Source organism: Pocillopora damicornis, chromosome 10, assembly GCF_964200805.1.
Source record: "Pocillopora damicornis chromosome 10, jaPocDami1.2, whole genome shotgun sequence".
In the NCBI taxonomy this organism is placed as follows: Eukaryota; Metazoa; Cnidaria; class Anthozoa; order Scleractinia; family Pocilloporidae; genus Pocillopora; species Pocillopora damicornis.
Window position 1 is genome coordinate 1,148,755 of NC_142679.1, and position 15,817 is coordinate 1,164,571.

Below are 15,817 nucleotides of genomic sequence, written 5' to 3' on the forward strand. Positions count from 1 at the left end.
GAATCGAACTTGTCATGCGTCATGAGACACCCACGTCATCGTTGGAAAGTTCTTTTCGCTCCCTGGCAACGTTAACTATCGCTTTTAGTCGATGTATGTTTTCTTGATACAACACTAATACTAGTAAGTTCAAAACAAATTTTCCAATGGGGTTGTTCATGCATGTTAGGGTGCGTTCCTTTGAGAGGATCCGAATTTGGATTTGTGATCCAAGATCACACAAATCACGGTGCATAAAAGGAACAGAGTTTTAGGGTGCGTTCCTTCAGGAGTACGCACGTGGGTTATTGAGCTCTTCCCTGAATGGCTCGTCTAACTGCTTTTAGCCTGCACTATTTATTAAAAGCACATTTTTTCATGGTAAACTCAAACGATGGAATTAAAACAGAAGCGAGTATTAATTACGATATGGATACTTGGGAGCCCTGAATGCCTGCGATCAGTGGCCAATCGATTTAAAATTACAAAATCGATTTTATTTCGTGTTTATCGCAGAATTTGCGGAGCGATTGCCAACAATCTTTCCGGTCAATATATGAAGTACCTACTTATTTGAAATTGAGCACCGCTGGGCAAAATGATTAATTTCGGATCCTTCGCCCAAAGGAACGCGTTGGATCAGTGATCCAATGATCCGACTTTAGATCACGCAGATCAGTGATGCGATGAATCGTTTTTCAGAGTGGATTTGATAGATCACTGATCTGAAAATGGATTTGCTCGAAAGGAACGCCACAGATCAGAAATCCTGATTCGTATTCTCTCAAAGGAACGCACCCTTAGTCTTGACGCTCAGCAACGTTCTCTCGAACCATCTTTCGTTTCAAACGGGGTGATGTTTTGTTACTTTTTATAGAGTTTTGCAGTGGAGCTTTTTGTGAATCAGGAAAGAATATCTTCGCATTCTGTTTCTATTTTAAAGTCATGGAAATAGTTTCTGATCCGAGAAGTGTCTTTGATGAGCAGGAAAACAGTGATGTTATGGATTGGAATTGTTTGTTGTGTTTGTGTCATGCATCTGAAGAGAGTTGTTGACGCTACCCATGGCTCAAATAGGTGACTTAATGCCGTTAATTGAGCTTATCGTAATTTCGATGCTGGTGAGCATATTTAGAAATAGCGTAGTGAGTGATTTGGATAATTTCCTCCGTTAAAACGAGATGTCGATACCACCAGCATGCTCCGAATCTAACCTCCAGTTCTCAGAGAGTAACGTAGGGATGTTGTGTTCAGGAGTTTCACTTTGAACTGAAATAAGCCATCTTTCTTCCCTTTAATGCGCCGTTGAGGAGCTAAGGACGGTTTTCCCTACAGTCGTAATGCAAACAAACGATTAACTTTGACAGGTGACTTCCATTTAAAAATCAAGGTTATCGATATCGTGTTATTCCAATTTCTTGTCTTCGTTCGAATGTATTTGATGCCACAAGTTTAACATGGCTTGTAATTATCCCTAGCACTACTTCAAAACCCGCCTCAAAATAAGCCCCTTTATTCTACCAAAACTACTCTTCAGGCGTCCTACTTTATTTTTAGGCCACAGCGTTATTAAATGATACGGTTCAACTTCTTTTCAACCGTAACTTATTCGTCGTTGAGTAGGGAGTCGATCAGACCGTCATACGCATCTACAAATTTACAAAAAAGAAAGCTGAAAGGAAAAGACAGATTATAGTGTTAAAAAATTAATGGCTAAACTAAGTGTACCACCATGTGTGTCTTTTGTACCGACTTACAAAAATACTCGTTATACCTTTGTATCAGTTACCTTGTATCATGTAAGCTTGTGATGCTATGGTCATTAGCTTGGAATTGTTGGCTTATTAACCATCAATATTAATATAATATGGCTATTTTAACGACGTGAGACCCTTATTAGATGTAACCCAAGGTTACTAATCGTTTAGCTCGATCTCTTCGGACAATCCCAGAACTTAAGCTTTGTAGGTTGGGAAGGAGGCTTGATTCTGAATAGTTTAGTTCTGGGACAATTAGGAGATGAAATGAATACTTATACCCCTTGGGATAAAAGCAGTATTTTGATTCCCTTCTATATCCACGGTCATCATAACAGCACTCTCTCTTTTGGCTAACTACTTTAGTTATTCCAATCCATGCACATTTGGCACGTTTGTGGACAGCAATGGACTGAAATTTGTTATCTGCCAAAATTTTTTTAAGTTTCGTTTATTACCCGAGACAGTAGCTTTGATTAGACGATTTGAGATTGAGCGTTTATCCTATACTTTTTGTTTTTTGGCAGCTGAGAAGGAGATTGTTTCTCGAAGCAGTTGATATTGCAGGAAACGTCACCACGCCTTTCAATTGAACACTCCAATGCCTTTTATTTCGCATCCTGAGCATTTTTTTAACTTCGATCTCGCCAAAGTTTCATCGCGTTTAGAGTACTTTAAAGGTTTCCACTCCTGTTTAATGGGTGTTATTAAGAATTCTGGTGAAATGTATAATTCAGCCGTATATTGTATCATAAGTAAAAGGTAGTTTCCACTCACCGAGATCTTTTCTACTTTTGAAACACTAGGGCGCGCCTTGATCGCTGTTGTCATAGCAACATTGTCGGTCAACGCACTGTTGCTTTGTAATACCATGAAAGTTGTAGTCTAACCGCTCATGAGGGTTAATATCATCATAGTGGCCATCTTTAAGGGAACAATACAGACAAAGCAAACCGAGGATTGTTATACAGGTAACGAACTTTCCTTTTCTTTCTCTAACCAACAACTCGCGCTGTAATTGGTCAGTTTAGCGAACCATTATCTACTGTAGAGGCCATTACAATTTAGGCTGGTTGTGTTGCAAAAGTAAAAGTGAAAAGATTGAACTTCTTTAAATTGTGCTTTAAAACGTGCTGTTGTCTCTCAAGTGAGGATACAAATTTAAAATTGCATATGTCGGCTGAAGTAACAGCTTCTTTAATGAAACTTTGCAGAATTACTTGATGATAAATGTTCATCATCCATCATCTAGTAATTCTAATTATATGCGTGTTGCTTGGTATAAATTTCCTTGGTGGCTTTAACTTAACTGTACTTGAGCACGGTGTACTTTGACCTTGTTGTCAAGTTTTTAGTTTCCCGCTCCAACCATATCAGTCCCATTAAAAAATTGCATTTAATGTTGGATCAGATAACAAGATCCAAGACGTTAATGAAAGTTCTTTAGGTCCTCTGCTTAAGTCCAAAAGAAATGTGAGTAGAACATGGCCATATATTTACGATAAGTTTACATATTCTCGTTTGTGACAAGCGAATTCTAAAGCGTTGGATGTATAATGAAACTTTTTTGTGCCAATTTCTCAGAGCTGTTATGGATTTGACTAATACCTGTATACAATAAAATGAGTTTCCTCACCTCCAAAACTGTACCCTGATTCAAAAAAGAAAGAGAACAGTTAAGATAACGAAAGCCAGTTGCATTAGTAAAGTGAGCATAAGTTTTACCCGACTTAAAGAAGATTCAAATTGGAGTAAGTTGAGAAAAAGACATTTACAATCAGTAGTTCAAGATATCTGTTTGATACAGAAACAGTTGACCATAAGAGGACACATAAAGCAATTTGTATACTGGAATGTCAGACAACTCACCCCCTGGACAATTAGCCCCAGACGATTAGCCCCCAGTCTCTGGACAATTAGCCCCCCGTCTTTGGACGATTAGCCCCCAGTCCCTGGACGATTAGCCCCCAGTCTTAGTTTATGTAAAGGAGAAGTTACGTTCATTTGTTGGTCATTGACTTTCAGTTTATGAGTTTGTGGCTCCTAAAGGAGCCCTTTTTTTGTGAATGTCTATCTATATTAACATTTACTCAATTTAAATTACATGGGTTGTACGAGGTGAGCACAGGCTTCCAGAAGCTCCTTTGAATTCCTTAGGCCGTCTTCGTATTGACTCCAGAGGTCGAAGAGTCTTCTCTGCATGGTCCGATAGCTTGAACGCGGATGTCTCTTCAGCTTTTTGTCTGAAACCAGACGGATCTGCATGCTGACCAGTGTAGCTTCCCGGTGAAGTACCTGGATCAGGATTTACAGGGGCAGCTGTGATCGTCCTTTGGCGCGCCTGTTCAGTCCATTGTGCGAACCCTCTAGTAGTTTCCTCTGAGTCGAAATCAGCGTCAGGATTGGCAGATGCTGAGAATTCACTTAAATTTTCACTGAGAGCGGTGCTTTCGGCCTGAGGGAAGTCACAGGTTAAGCAGCGCCAGTCGATAGACGCACCGGTTTTAGCAGCATTGCGGTAATCTGCCTGCGACACGCCCGATTGACATTAACAAGTAGTCGCCAATAAGTTAAAGTTTCGAAGTTTCGTCCTTGGTTTCTTTCCTTTCCTATTTAAACAACATGACGGAGAAACATTCGTAAAGTATGTAAACAGAAAGAACACAGTTCATTTTTGTAGAATATATAAACAGAAAGAACACAGTTCACTTTATAATTCGATACGCACTGCAGAGAAACGTTCATAACAAGCAAACAACAAGACAGCAAGAACGTAGTTTACTTTATAATTTAACACGCATGGCAGAGAAATGTTCGTAAAAAGCAAATAACAAGAACATTATTTATTTCATAATATATGATAGGGAAACGTTCGTAAAAAGTAAAGGGCAAGAACATAGTTTATTTCAAGGTTGGTGGGTTGGGGGCTAATAGTCCAGAGACTGGGGGCTAATCGTCCAAATACTGGGGGCTAATCGTCCAGAGACTGGGGGCTAGTCGTCTGGGGCTAATTGTCCAGGGGGCGAGTTGTCCGGATACCTGTATACTGTGAACGAAACCCTATCGATGGGAAGGCAAATAAATGACATCTTGCCTTGAGATCTTAATGGTTTTACCCTTACCTATTTCAAAAAGTGCCAAAAGAATGAGCGTGGATAACATTTTTATGTCGACGTTCCTGCTAGTGAGCTCGCCTCCTTTAGTTGCTGAGTATTAGGCGCAGTCTTCCTAACAGAGATCCGGTGGGTTTCGGGTCGAAAAATCGATTTCTTTCAAACTTCGCCCAGGACCCTACCTTAGTCTAAAATTAATCTAAATCACCTTTGTTTTTTCCAATATAGTAAAATAATTTTTTTTTTATGAGCGAAATTCGCTTCAGCGCTCAAACGCCCGTTTTTAATAACACCGATTATCAAAAAGAGCACAAATTGCTGAGCTTGTTTTTTCCCAAAATTGTAGTTTGAGGTTTTGTTTTGTTTCGCATATTTAGATCAACCCTTCATAAGAACAAAGCACATACGTTTTGTTTTTAACGTTTTTTTTTTTTTTCACTGAATTTTTCTTGTTAGACGCCTACTTTAACACTACCGCCATAACCTGAAATATACAAACACCACTAGGTAAGGAAAAATCATCTTCATCTAGAAAAACAGAGCCGACGAAAAGCTGACTCTCAGTTCTCATGAGGCTACCTATTGTTTTGTTTATCAATCAATTAATGAGAAAGGGAAAGAAAACTTCTGTTTTTCAAGATGAAGATGAAGATTTTTCTTTACTTAATGATGTTTTATCCTATTGCAAGTCATAAAAAAGCTTTTGTAGACTCAAATCACTTGTCAAACATAAATTGGCCGTACATGAATTTCGTTTATTTTTGAGACCGTCCCAAGTCCATTGTTAAATCGAATTTTCGAAAGTGCACGCAATTTGTTTGCCGGCTATTCTAGAAGTCCGCCGAAACCACAGCAAGTTTTTATATCTTTCCATGCTCTCGTACCCTATTTTAGCCAGTCCGAATAAAAATATCGTGGGGAAGAAGTTATTTTAAAGAAGGGTTTCTCTAAACCTATCAAATGAAAACCAATTTTAGAGAAGTAACCGTACTTTGATCATTAACACATAACTATTAGCTGACGCACCCTCGAAAATGTAGCGGTTTTCTCCTGTAAATTTATTATTTCGTTGTAGAACATTGACGTGATGTTGGGTTTTCACAGCGATTTTGTTCAAGTGGATGAAATTGAGAACAATTTTACTTCGGCAGTTGCAAGTAACCCTTCAGGCTTTTAAAATTTAAGTCACAGAAGGATATAGAAATGGTAGTAAGGATACTTCATCAGTAACATGGAATTCTCAGGGTTCTTGTGGTTTTTTTGGAGTAAAAGGCAATTCGGACTTCGAAACATATAGTTAAGTATGTTTTTATCTTAAACAGCTAATAGCTTTAAAGAACACCAATGCTCTTCAACAGAACACACTTCACCTTTTACGTTTGATTGCGTTTTGTTTGTTTGTTTGTTATTGATATCTGAGAAGCAGCTGGGTACACTACGCATAACGCACTAGGTACGATAGATGACAGAGAAAGACTAAATTAGGTGTGAATTTTGTAAAACTGGAATTTTTTGGAGCCCTAACTTTAGTCTAGGGAGTACTAAAGTACACAGGCGATATCTTTTATCTTCGCCATGTGATTGTTAGAAGAGACAGATTGCTTAATTTCAAATCGCACTGGAAATTGGCATACTGGATTTTTGCGGACTAAAAAACATTTGGCGTCCGCCGTGGTGAGAGGAACTATTCATGGTGTTCGCCCTTAATAACGTATAAACTGCATTTAATTTGTTTTGCTTCACCTTTTGTTGGTTCTGGTTTGGAAGTCATTTTGAATTCAATTTTTTTTTTGCTAGTAGTCTCGTGCGACGCAATGTGGCTGAATTGAGACTCTTCTTTCATTCAGTGCATTCTTTATTAGATTTTCTCCTTGCCTAAAAAAGTTCCGCAGATGATATGGAACCAGAGTGTGAAAGATTACTCGTAGGAATTTATGCAAACAAAACTTAACCCGTAAAACATGTGTTTTAACTCTTAATAGAGCGCAAACGATATTCTAGGAAAATGCCATGCACCATGCCACTAGTAAACATGCTTTACCGTAGCCTGACAGCAACGCAACAATTTTAACGCCTAGTTTAAACTCGCCTCTTTACTTTGCTCACATGAAAAATAGGCTGATCAACACATATGCGGCATCATATGAATGTCAATCAAATGCGAATCTCTCGGAGCGTAGATCAGATGCAAAAAGAAATTGTTGAGATTGAATCCACGGCTCTTTTTCATATTAGAGTGAAAAAAAAATTTCACCGTATGCCAAAGAAACCGACCAATTGAGGATTGATCATTCAAAGCTAAGCCTCGGAGGCTCCTGCAGATCCTTCCTGAGTTTCTACTTCAGGTGGGGCCACACTCACTGGTCCAGTGGCCTTGAAGCACCAGGGTACACCCTGTACAGTGTGATCAAAACAGCAACCTCTGTCGTTCTCACACTCCTCTCGCTGAATACCAATGTAACCACAGTCTTCGCGTTCTTGTGGTTTAATACCATAGCATTTGTTGTCTTAAGAAAAATAGAAAATGAAATCAATGAAGATGGGTAGTAAGGCGGTGAAAGTTACAATGCAATATCTAAGAGAAAAGAAAATTTACTTTGCAAATGTTGATTGAAAGATGATAAAGTCGTCGTGGTTTAGTATAGATAAACCGCTGCGATGAGAAAAGCCCGAATGATTCACAAAACTACTGCTTTTTAATTGTTTAAATAATTTTACTAATGAGGTCTAAACTCGAAACCGTTTCCACATAGAATTCTGCAGACACTGTTTATTCAACCAGAGTGAAAAAGACGTATCGTATTTGAACCGAATAAAATATGACTTAATTTGCAAATACGTTCTCTTTATCTCAGATAGTACAGCAAACGGCCAACCGTCGAATTTAAATATTCATGACTAAGAACTTGATCTTTTTGTCACATCCTTTTCCCAAGGTTAACTACAGTATTCAACTGCTTTCTTTACCTGTTGGGTAGAAACACCACTTTGCTTTTGGCTTTGTGTCGTCGTAGCAACAGCCCCTGACCACGCAAGTAGCCTCGTCGATGCCGTACCATCCACAATCGTTGCGATCCTCAGATTCGACATCGCATATGTCGCCTATTTTTGAATTAAAACTTCACTAAAACTTTACTGAAACTTGTCTCAGGGTTTCATTTCACGAAAAATTCAATCATTTTTTTTTTTTTAATATTAGAGAAGCAAATCAAACTAGTGATTAATGTTAGGGAAGAATTCCAAACTTTAGGACCTTTTTCTATTTATTTTTTTCATTGTTGGCGATTTTTGCTCTTTTAATCTCCAACAAAAACCTTACCAAGAGTTGAAGGGTCATTGGCTGGTTTGGCTGGTGGCTCAGTTCCTTTGAAGCACCAAGGTACATTTGGCACAGTGTGATCAAAGCAACATCCTCTATCGTTTTCACACTCCTCTCTTTGTATCCCAGAATGGCCACAATCTTCTCTTTCTACTGGGTCAATACCATAACATTTGTTGTCTGAAAAATTGACAGAAGTAGAGATATGAACAACACATTTTTAACAAAGATTGTATTTTTGCTAAAAAAAAAAAGGTTTAGAAACACATCTTTCTTTTTACATTGGTACATTTTACATGACAAATTTTCTGTTTGATTTCGCATATGTGCGACGCACTTGCCATTGGTGATGATTGTTTGGAATAGAATGACTTTAAGAGTTTTAACTCTGTGTGTTGGACGTTAGCAGAATGCATACTATTCGTGTCACTTCTTTCGGGATACTGTGCGATTTCAGGGTTTCAGCGTCATCTTGGACAGAAAGAATAGGAATATATGTTGATAAATTGTGACCATATAGTCGAACCCAATGAATTACTATAAATCAGAACTGTGAGCCATGCCACCATTTGGTGTTAGGAGGCTTAATTATACAATAGTTTTCGTTTGGCCGAGCTAGATCTAGCGCACTTTACTTTTCTTTGATTATTAAGTTACTTATCCGTGGTTTAATAATTACAAACCAGTTGGATAGAAACACCACGCTACATCCGGCACTGTTTCGTCATAGCAACAACCTCTGTATTCGCAGGTGGCCTCATCGATACCGATCCATCCGCAATCGTTGCGATCCTCAGCCTCAACACTGCATACTCCTCCAGTATAAGAAAATAAAAAAGCATTGAATCTCTCAATGCACTCTTTCTCTCCAGAGGACGATTAGGACACAATTTATCCCTCCAATTTCAATATCAAGCGCACAAGTGATAAGAATACAAGAGCATTTTAACTAGAGGACTATTTTATTTTTGTCTGAAGCCAAACTCTTTAAACTAAAAATATGACAAATGTCTGGAAGACAAGAAGGAGAATTACTAATTTAGATCTAGGGATTGAAATGGTCAGAGTGCATTTGTGTTTTAGATCAGGTTAACCAATCATAATTAGTCTGTGCTTCACAAAGCACCTCAGCAATTGATCTTAAGACGGTTATAAAAACTGTCCTTTCGAATGCCACGCTGGTAAGACGGTGTAACTTTTGATTAGAAAGTGCATTTCCAATAGAGTTAAATTCTGTTCTACCAAGTTACTTTAGTATTTGAATTTAACGCAGATGATGTCCTAATTATAAGATCACTCAGGCTTCTTGGGTATTCGTTTTGGCTTACATTTCCCAAAACATAAATGACTCACACACTCTTTCATGCACAAGTTCTTTTTCAGATGCAAAGGTTATATTTAAGCTGCTCTCTGCAAAATCCACTCTTTATTATATGGCATACTGCTAATCTCTCGTAATCTCGAAAATGTTATTCACTATGATGTATTTTAAAAAGACAATTCGATAATGTCATGTTATTATGAAATACAAAGGTGAAATTACCTTCGGCTGGTGGCCCAGTTCCTTTGAAGCACCAAGGTACATTTGGCACAGTATGATCAAAACAACATCCTCTTTCGTTTTCACACTCCTCTCTCTGTATCCCAGAATACCCACAATCTTCTCTTTCTACTGGGTCAATACCATAACATTTGTTGTCTGAAAAATTGACAGAAGGAGAGATCTGAACAACACATTTTTAACAAAAGATTTATATTGTACTATATTTTAGAAAAAGAGAAGGTTTAGAAACACATCTTTCTTCTTAGATTGATCTATTTTATATGATAAATTTCCTGTTTGATTTCGCATGTGTGCGACGCACTTGCCATGGGTGATGACTGGAATAGAGTGCCAGAATGTTTGACTACGTATAAGCTCTTTGTGTTGGACGTTAGGAGAATGCATACTATTCATGTCGCTTCTTTCTTATTACAGGGCGATTTCAGGGTTTTAGCGTTATCTTGGACTGGCTGACCACTCGCCTCGATTTTATGCGAGAGCTTTGAATCCCGCAGGCTAACTAAAATCTCACGGGTTGACCTGCTTTGGTCTGGATGCTTTGGGAATACATGTAGATAGATTGTGACCATTTAGTCGAACCCAATAAGTTACTACAAATCAGAGCTGTGAGCCACGCCACCATTTGGTGTTCGGAGGCTTAATTATACAATGGATTTAGTTAGGCTGAGACCAAAATATCCATTCCCAAGCTAGATCTAGCGCACTTTACTTTTCTTTGATTATTAAGTTACTTATCCATGGTTTAATAGTTACAAACCAGTTGGATAGAAACACCATGCTGTATCCGACACTGTTTCGTCATAGCAACAACCTCTGTTTTCGCAGGTGGTATTATCGATACCGATCCATCCGCAATCGTTGCGATCCTCAGCCTCAACACTGCATACTCCTCCTGTAGAAGAAAATAACAAAAGCATTGAATCCTTCACTGAACTCTTTCCCTCCTGAGGACGATTAAGACATGATTTATCCCTCCACTTTCGATATCAAGCGCACAAGTTATAAGAACACAAAAGCATTTCAACGAGAGGATTATTTTTTTGTCTAATGCAAAACTCTTAAAACTAAAAGTATTAGAAATGTATAGTAGACAAGAAGGAAAATGACTGATTTAGACCTTGGGATTGAAAGGGTCAGAGGGCATTTGTGTCATAGATCTGGTTAACCCATTATAATTAGTCTGTGCTTCACAAAGCACCTCAGTAATTGATCTTAAGACGGATATAAAAACTGTCCTTTCGAATGCCACGCTGGTAAGACGGTGTAACTTTTGATTAGAAATGGCATTATCAATGGACTTATATTCTGTTCCACTAAGTTACTCTAGTATTTGAATTTAACGCGGATGATATCCTAATCATAAGATAGCTCAGGCTTCTTGGGTATTCGTTTTGGCTTTCATTTCCCGAAACATAAAGGACTCTCACACTTTCATGCACAAGTTCTTTTTCAGGTGCACAGGTCAAACTTAAGCTTCTTTCTGTAAAATCCACCTATTATTGTATGGCATACAGCTTATCTCTCGTAATCTCGAACTATTATTCGTTATGATGTATTAAAAAAAGACAATTCGATAATGTCATGTTGTTATGAAATACACTAAGGTGAAATTACCTTCTGAAAGCTCTTCTGTGGATAAAAAAAAAGACAGGAAATAAATAAAAAAATGATTGTATCCTAGAATTAATAGATAATTACATCAACGCTCTTCCTTTCCCTTCAGCGATCGATTGTCAGCTTGTTTGAGAGAAATTGCCACTTTGTATCAGTTGGTCAGAAAATTAAAACAGTCAAAATCAGCCAATTTTCTTTTCAACTATATTACTTAAAAATTCAACTCAGATTGTGTTCCAGTCGTAAGATCATTTGTGCCTCTAAGGTTTTCAGTTTGGGTGTCTTCTAAGATATCAGTTTTTTTCACTGTGGCAAGTATGTAAGCCCGGCCACGCATGAGGTATTGTTCTAGCAATTCTTAAGCTTGCTGGCGTACATATATCTAGAAATGGTTATTCAGAACATACAGAAAAGATAATTCAACAACTTAAAATGATCTAGCGAAGGTTTATCAATGTATAATTACCTGCAGAAGACTCCTCTGTAGATAGATAAAGAAAAAAAATCAGGAACAGAAGATTTCATCAATATGACATGATATAACAAATATGCTTTCAAATAAATCTTAGTCAGTCAGATTTAATATACTTTTTAGTTGACGTTTCAGTACATAAAGAAAACGAACAAACCAAGACTGAATTTTACAGAAAATCTTAAGTTCGCCTAGTTTTGTTGGACATATTCATAAATGAATAGTTGAGAGATAATTTCTTTGCCCTGAGGATCTTACTATATTTTTTTTTTCCATCAGCTACCTCACAGCACTGAATCATAGAATAATTTGTCTACTTGTTTAACAAAAAGGGTCGTCTTTCTTTTCCTCTTCCACGACTGACCGGTCAGGGTTTATCTTACCAAGGATTACACGTGAGAAAAATTTTGAATTTTATCTACGAAGAAAATGATGCAGTTATCGCGATTTTCACTTTGTTGCTTCATTTCAGGAAGTATTAAAGCAGTCATATTTTCCCCCAATATTTAGTCCCCTTATATTACACCTACCAGTCTCCTCAGGCGGAGGTCCTTCGAATTCTTCGACTTCCTCTAGATCCTCGAGTTCCTCTTGATCTTCCAATTCCTCGGGATCCTTGATTTCCTCGATCTCTTCGGGCTCCACCGATTCCACGGGCTTAGACTCGTCGAGTTTCTCGTACCGATGGTTCGAGGACGTGTGACGGCCATGGATAATGGGTGCCAAAGCAAGTAAGGTGAAAAGGTAGACAATCTTGGTTTTCATTGTTTTAGCTGAGGAGCAAGAATCATGATGTGGCCACCATCAATGATAGATCTTCATTTTGAAACTCTTTCACTGGTTTTGTTTCTATTAGTTAAGATCTCCTCTCAATAAAATAAGTTATAGCGATATTCCCCGTGTAAATTAAAGCGGTAGTTCTGAAATTGAAATCCAGGAACCTGAGTTTCTTTTCCTTTCTATCGTTATTTAAGTAAACATGGTTCTGAAACCGGGGACAATCACTTGAATTTATTTATTTATGAGATGACGGCTTTTTATTACCAAGTCAAAGTCCCAGTGCGATTTGTAAAACAAGATATGCGTTTACGATTAGAATAGAAAACAGAAATGAAGTTCAAATTTTTAAATAATGATTCACGATTCTTAAAAAGCTGCGTCACAGCTCTTGCCACGTCTCGAAAATAGTAGTCATGAAAGTATGACTTTTCTCCCTGATGAGAGAGGGAGGGGAGGGGAAAAGTTGGGGCTGAGTGGAGGCCGAGTGGGTGGGAAGTCAATGATGCTTTCTTGTAACCTTTACTGCAGTTATCAGAGACAAAAAAACGATGGGCTTTCAACTACCGCCATATGTACGAAGGAATGGAATTTTTTTTACTACCAAAGAATATTTTTAACAGATTAGCCCAATCCTAATGTTTTCTTAACCGTTCTTTAGAAAAACATAGCTTGTAATTAGCGGGGAAGGAGAGATAAGGGGCTTCTTTTGTATTCTTGGTTCTTCAGACTTCTTACCTCGGTGATTTTAAAAGGTTTTGATGCAAATAGGTCCGTCATGCTAGAAAAATGCGGTTGAAAAGGATTACCTTGAATGACGCGATGACACTTTAATTCGATAGTGTTGATAGAAATGAAGAAAGACCTTTCCCCACTTTTAATCCCTTGCTCATGCAAGAAAATTGGAACATTTTATGAACAAAATGCATAGAGTATTTTACATTTGTATTAGTTAGAAGCCCAGCTTAAATTTGCACGGTTACCACCGCAGTGACTTTGAATGTTGTATGCCTAATGTTTTGTAATTAAACCTTACTTGATTGTTATGGAGCCAAAAATTGTTTATGACCTCTTGTGTGATGATCCGATTCACTGATTTGTAACTTTTTTTATTGAAATACCTCTGTAAAGATATAAATAGAAAACTTGGCACCAAACCCTGATTCCACATCGAATAGAGAAGGAATCGTCTTCAACTTGTACGATTGCTTATCAGAGCACACATGAAGCATTTATTGAACAATCATCTCAAAAACTTAGCCTTTAGAGGAAAAAAGCTTTTAAGTCGTGGTGCTGAATTATTAATCTATGCTAATTTGTTTTTTTAATATCCGCGCGGGAGGAAGGGGGTGGACCACAATTTAAAACTACAGAAAGGGCTCCCTTTTTTCGTCCGTGGAATGTAGCTCAAGTGGATGGTAGGAAGACATAGAAGTGAAAAGATTACCCTTCATTGGCAAATTCTTTGGCCTCGATCTGCAGTGTCGAGCACATTTGTATACAGTTATTACGTTCATGTGGAAACTAAACGGTCGATTGGTTAATATGGTTCTGATTTAAGGCAAGTTAGGCGCCCAAATAGATTATGCTGATTGAAAGTAAGTGATCCATAAACTCGGCGTCCTTTAGAAACCTCAAGCATATTTTGTCATTCAGTATATTAAAATGATGGTTTTAGTTTCACAAGTTTCTGGTAAAAATTTTCCTATTTGGATGAGAAGTATTGAGCGACAAGTGAAGTCCACTGGACTTCTTACTCGCTTAAATCGGTTTTGTTCTTGACCCCTTGATGTTTGGGCGGACACCGCCTTTCCAGCGCAAAGCGCCAAAACTTGAAAATAAATTTTGAGAACCTTCATCTCGCACTTCGGGCAATAAATTCTTATAAATGGGTACGTTTCCTGAGCCAACTGTTCACAATGGTAATTTGGCATCAGGAGTAAGGAAAAACTATCTCACTTGGAGCAAAATTCCCCATGTTGTCAATTTATGAATTTGTATCAGCGACATTCTAATCTAACCGTTCATAACGTTTAACGAAATTATGTCTCGAGAAATTACATTTGAGAAGTTCAATTCTTCTCCGGCAGTTGTGAGTTGTAGTTTGTACGTTTAGGCTATTAGAATATTTTTGGTGTCCTTTACAGTGAGCAGAATGCTATAAATTTTTAATGATTATTTTTCACGTTTAGGCTGTTAGAATATTTTTAGCGTCCTTTACAGTGAGGAGTTATAAATTTTATAATGATTACGTTGCAGATAGGTCAGATGCTCGAAAGGAGACTTACGGCTAGTTATTTGTTGCAATCTTTCAGCTTACCTGTGGGCGATGCGTGAAGAGAGATCGTTAGGAAAGCTGCAAACTTCAAAATTTCTTGATGCTTCGTTCAGCAACGCAGTAAATGAGTGAAGCGAATAAATTTGCGCACATTGCTATATGAAAATGTCATGCATGGCATGATACTTTGTTTTGCTCAAATTTCTTCATCAATAGAAATCATAAACAAAAGGGACAAGAAAACACTGTCTTCATTGTTCTCCTGGTGGACTAATCACGAAATGTTCTTCTCGAGACCCAATCTTGCCTGTGTTCAGTTGTCTTATGATTGGACATCGTACATGTTATCCATTGAGTACTTTGACTCGTATAGAGGACGTTTTGATGATGTAGCCTAACTAAATAACCAAAACATTATGCACTTTTTCCCATTGTTTTCTGATTTCCACTGATTTCCATATATCTGCAGAGGGTGTTGTCTTAACCTTTTACACTCTATCGTCACTATGAACATCTCCATATTGTTTCCTATTCATTTCTTAAGGTGCTGTGAACAGAGGGTTAAGTTGATATTTTCCTCGTGTATCGTTATCTTGATTCGACAAATGAACACAAAGATATATCAAATCCCGACCTGCCGTTTTGAATTGATAGGAAATATTTGACAAGTCAAGAAGAGGGCGATATTGAACCACGCACTGAGGAAAGAAAAGATGTTTGAATAACGAACGTATAGCCATTTAAAGGCAGTCTCAAATTCCTTTACATACCGTAACTTAAAGAAAAAAAAATTCCTTGCAATGGGCGGCTGACAAATAGATTGCTTTACCACAAATCCACAACTGGGTTGTCTCTTGGTCTCGCTTTGATGTGTTTGTTAGCTTCAGTGACCCTTACACACAAGCTTTGCAGCAACTGGAAATCTTTTTCATGCCGGTTGAAGA

General features: G+C 37.9%; 1 protein-coding gene and 1 long non-coding RNA gene across 7 annotated transcripts in view; one reads left to right on the forward strand and one right to left on the reverse strand.

The window, feature by feature from the left end:
* Positions 1-15,817, forward strand: part of LOC149038377 (uncharacterized) — a 31,967-nt gene that overhangs the window by 15,282 nt on the left and 868 nt on the right. The window contains exons 2-3 of one of the 3 annotated variants that reach the window (XR_016180472.1): positions 2,543-2,707; positions 10,147-10,496. This is a non-coding gene — a long non-coding RNA (uncharacterized LOC149038377). Of the gene's footprint in view, positions 1-2,542; positions 2,708-7,785; positions 7,979-10,146; positions 10,497-15,817 lie in introns of those variants that run through there. The other 2 variants (XR_016180474.1, XR_016180473.1) reach the window with 2 other exon arrangements.
* Positions 6,687-15,078, reverse strand: LOC113667677 (uncharacterized). 4 transcript variants are annotated; one of them, XM_089184993.1, is made up of 12 exons: positions 14,916-15,000; positions 13,632-13,718; positions 13,334-13,479; positions 12,349-12,591; positions 11,813-11,827; positions 11,347-11,361; positions 10,490-10,624; positions 9,712-9,867; positions 8,852-8,983; positions 8,169-8,348; positions 7,817-7,951; positions 6,687-7,356 (listed from the first exon to the last, which is right to left on the reverse strand). In XM_089184993.1, exons 4-12 carry the CDS (start codon positions 12,581-12,583, stop codon positions 7,148-7,150), a joined length of 1,212 nt encoding a protein of 403 aa, XP_089041119.1. In that variant the 5' UTR covers positions 12,584-12,591; positions 13,334-13,479; positions 13,632-13,718; positions 14,916-15,000; the 3' UTR covers positions 6,687-7,147. The 4 variants fall into 4 exon arrangements, with proteins under 4 accessions (XP_089041119.1, XP_089041120.1, XP_089041118.1 ...); XM_089184994.1 differs by lacking the exon at positions 13,632-13,718 and having other exon boundaries at positions 14,916-15,078; XM_089184992.1 differs by lacking the exon at positions 13,334-13,479 and having other exon boundaries at positions 14,916-14,999.

What these genes read in the sequence shown, in the direction of transcription:
- LOC113667677 (XM_089184994.1), bottom strand. Translation starts at nt 12,583, where the DNA reads ATGAAAACCAAGATTGTCTACCTTTTCACCTTACTTGCTTTGGCACCC. An exon ending in ATGGTGTTTCTATCCAACTG is followed by an intron (nt 9,868 to 10,489) that starts GTTTGTAACTAT and finishes TCAATTTTTCAG; the next exon opens with ACAACAAATGTTATGGTATT. An exon ending in GTGGTGTTTCTACCCAACAG is followed by an intron (nt 7,357 to 7,816) that starts GTAAAGAAAGCA and finishes ATTTTTCTTAAG; the next exon opens with ACAACAAATGCTATGGTATT.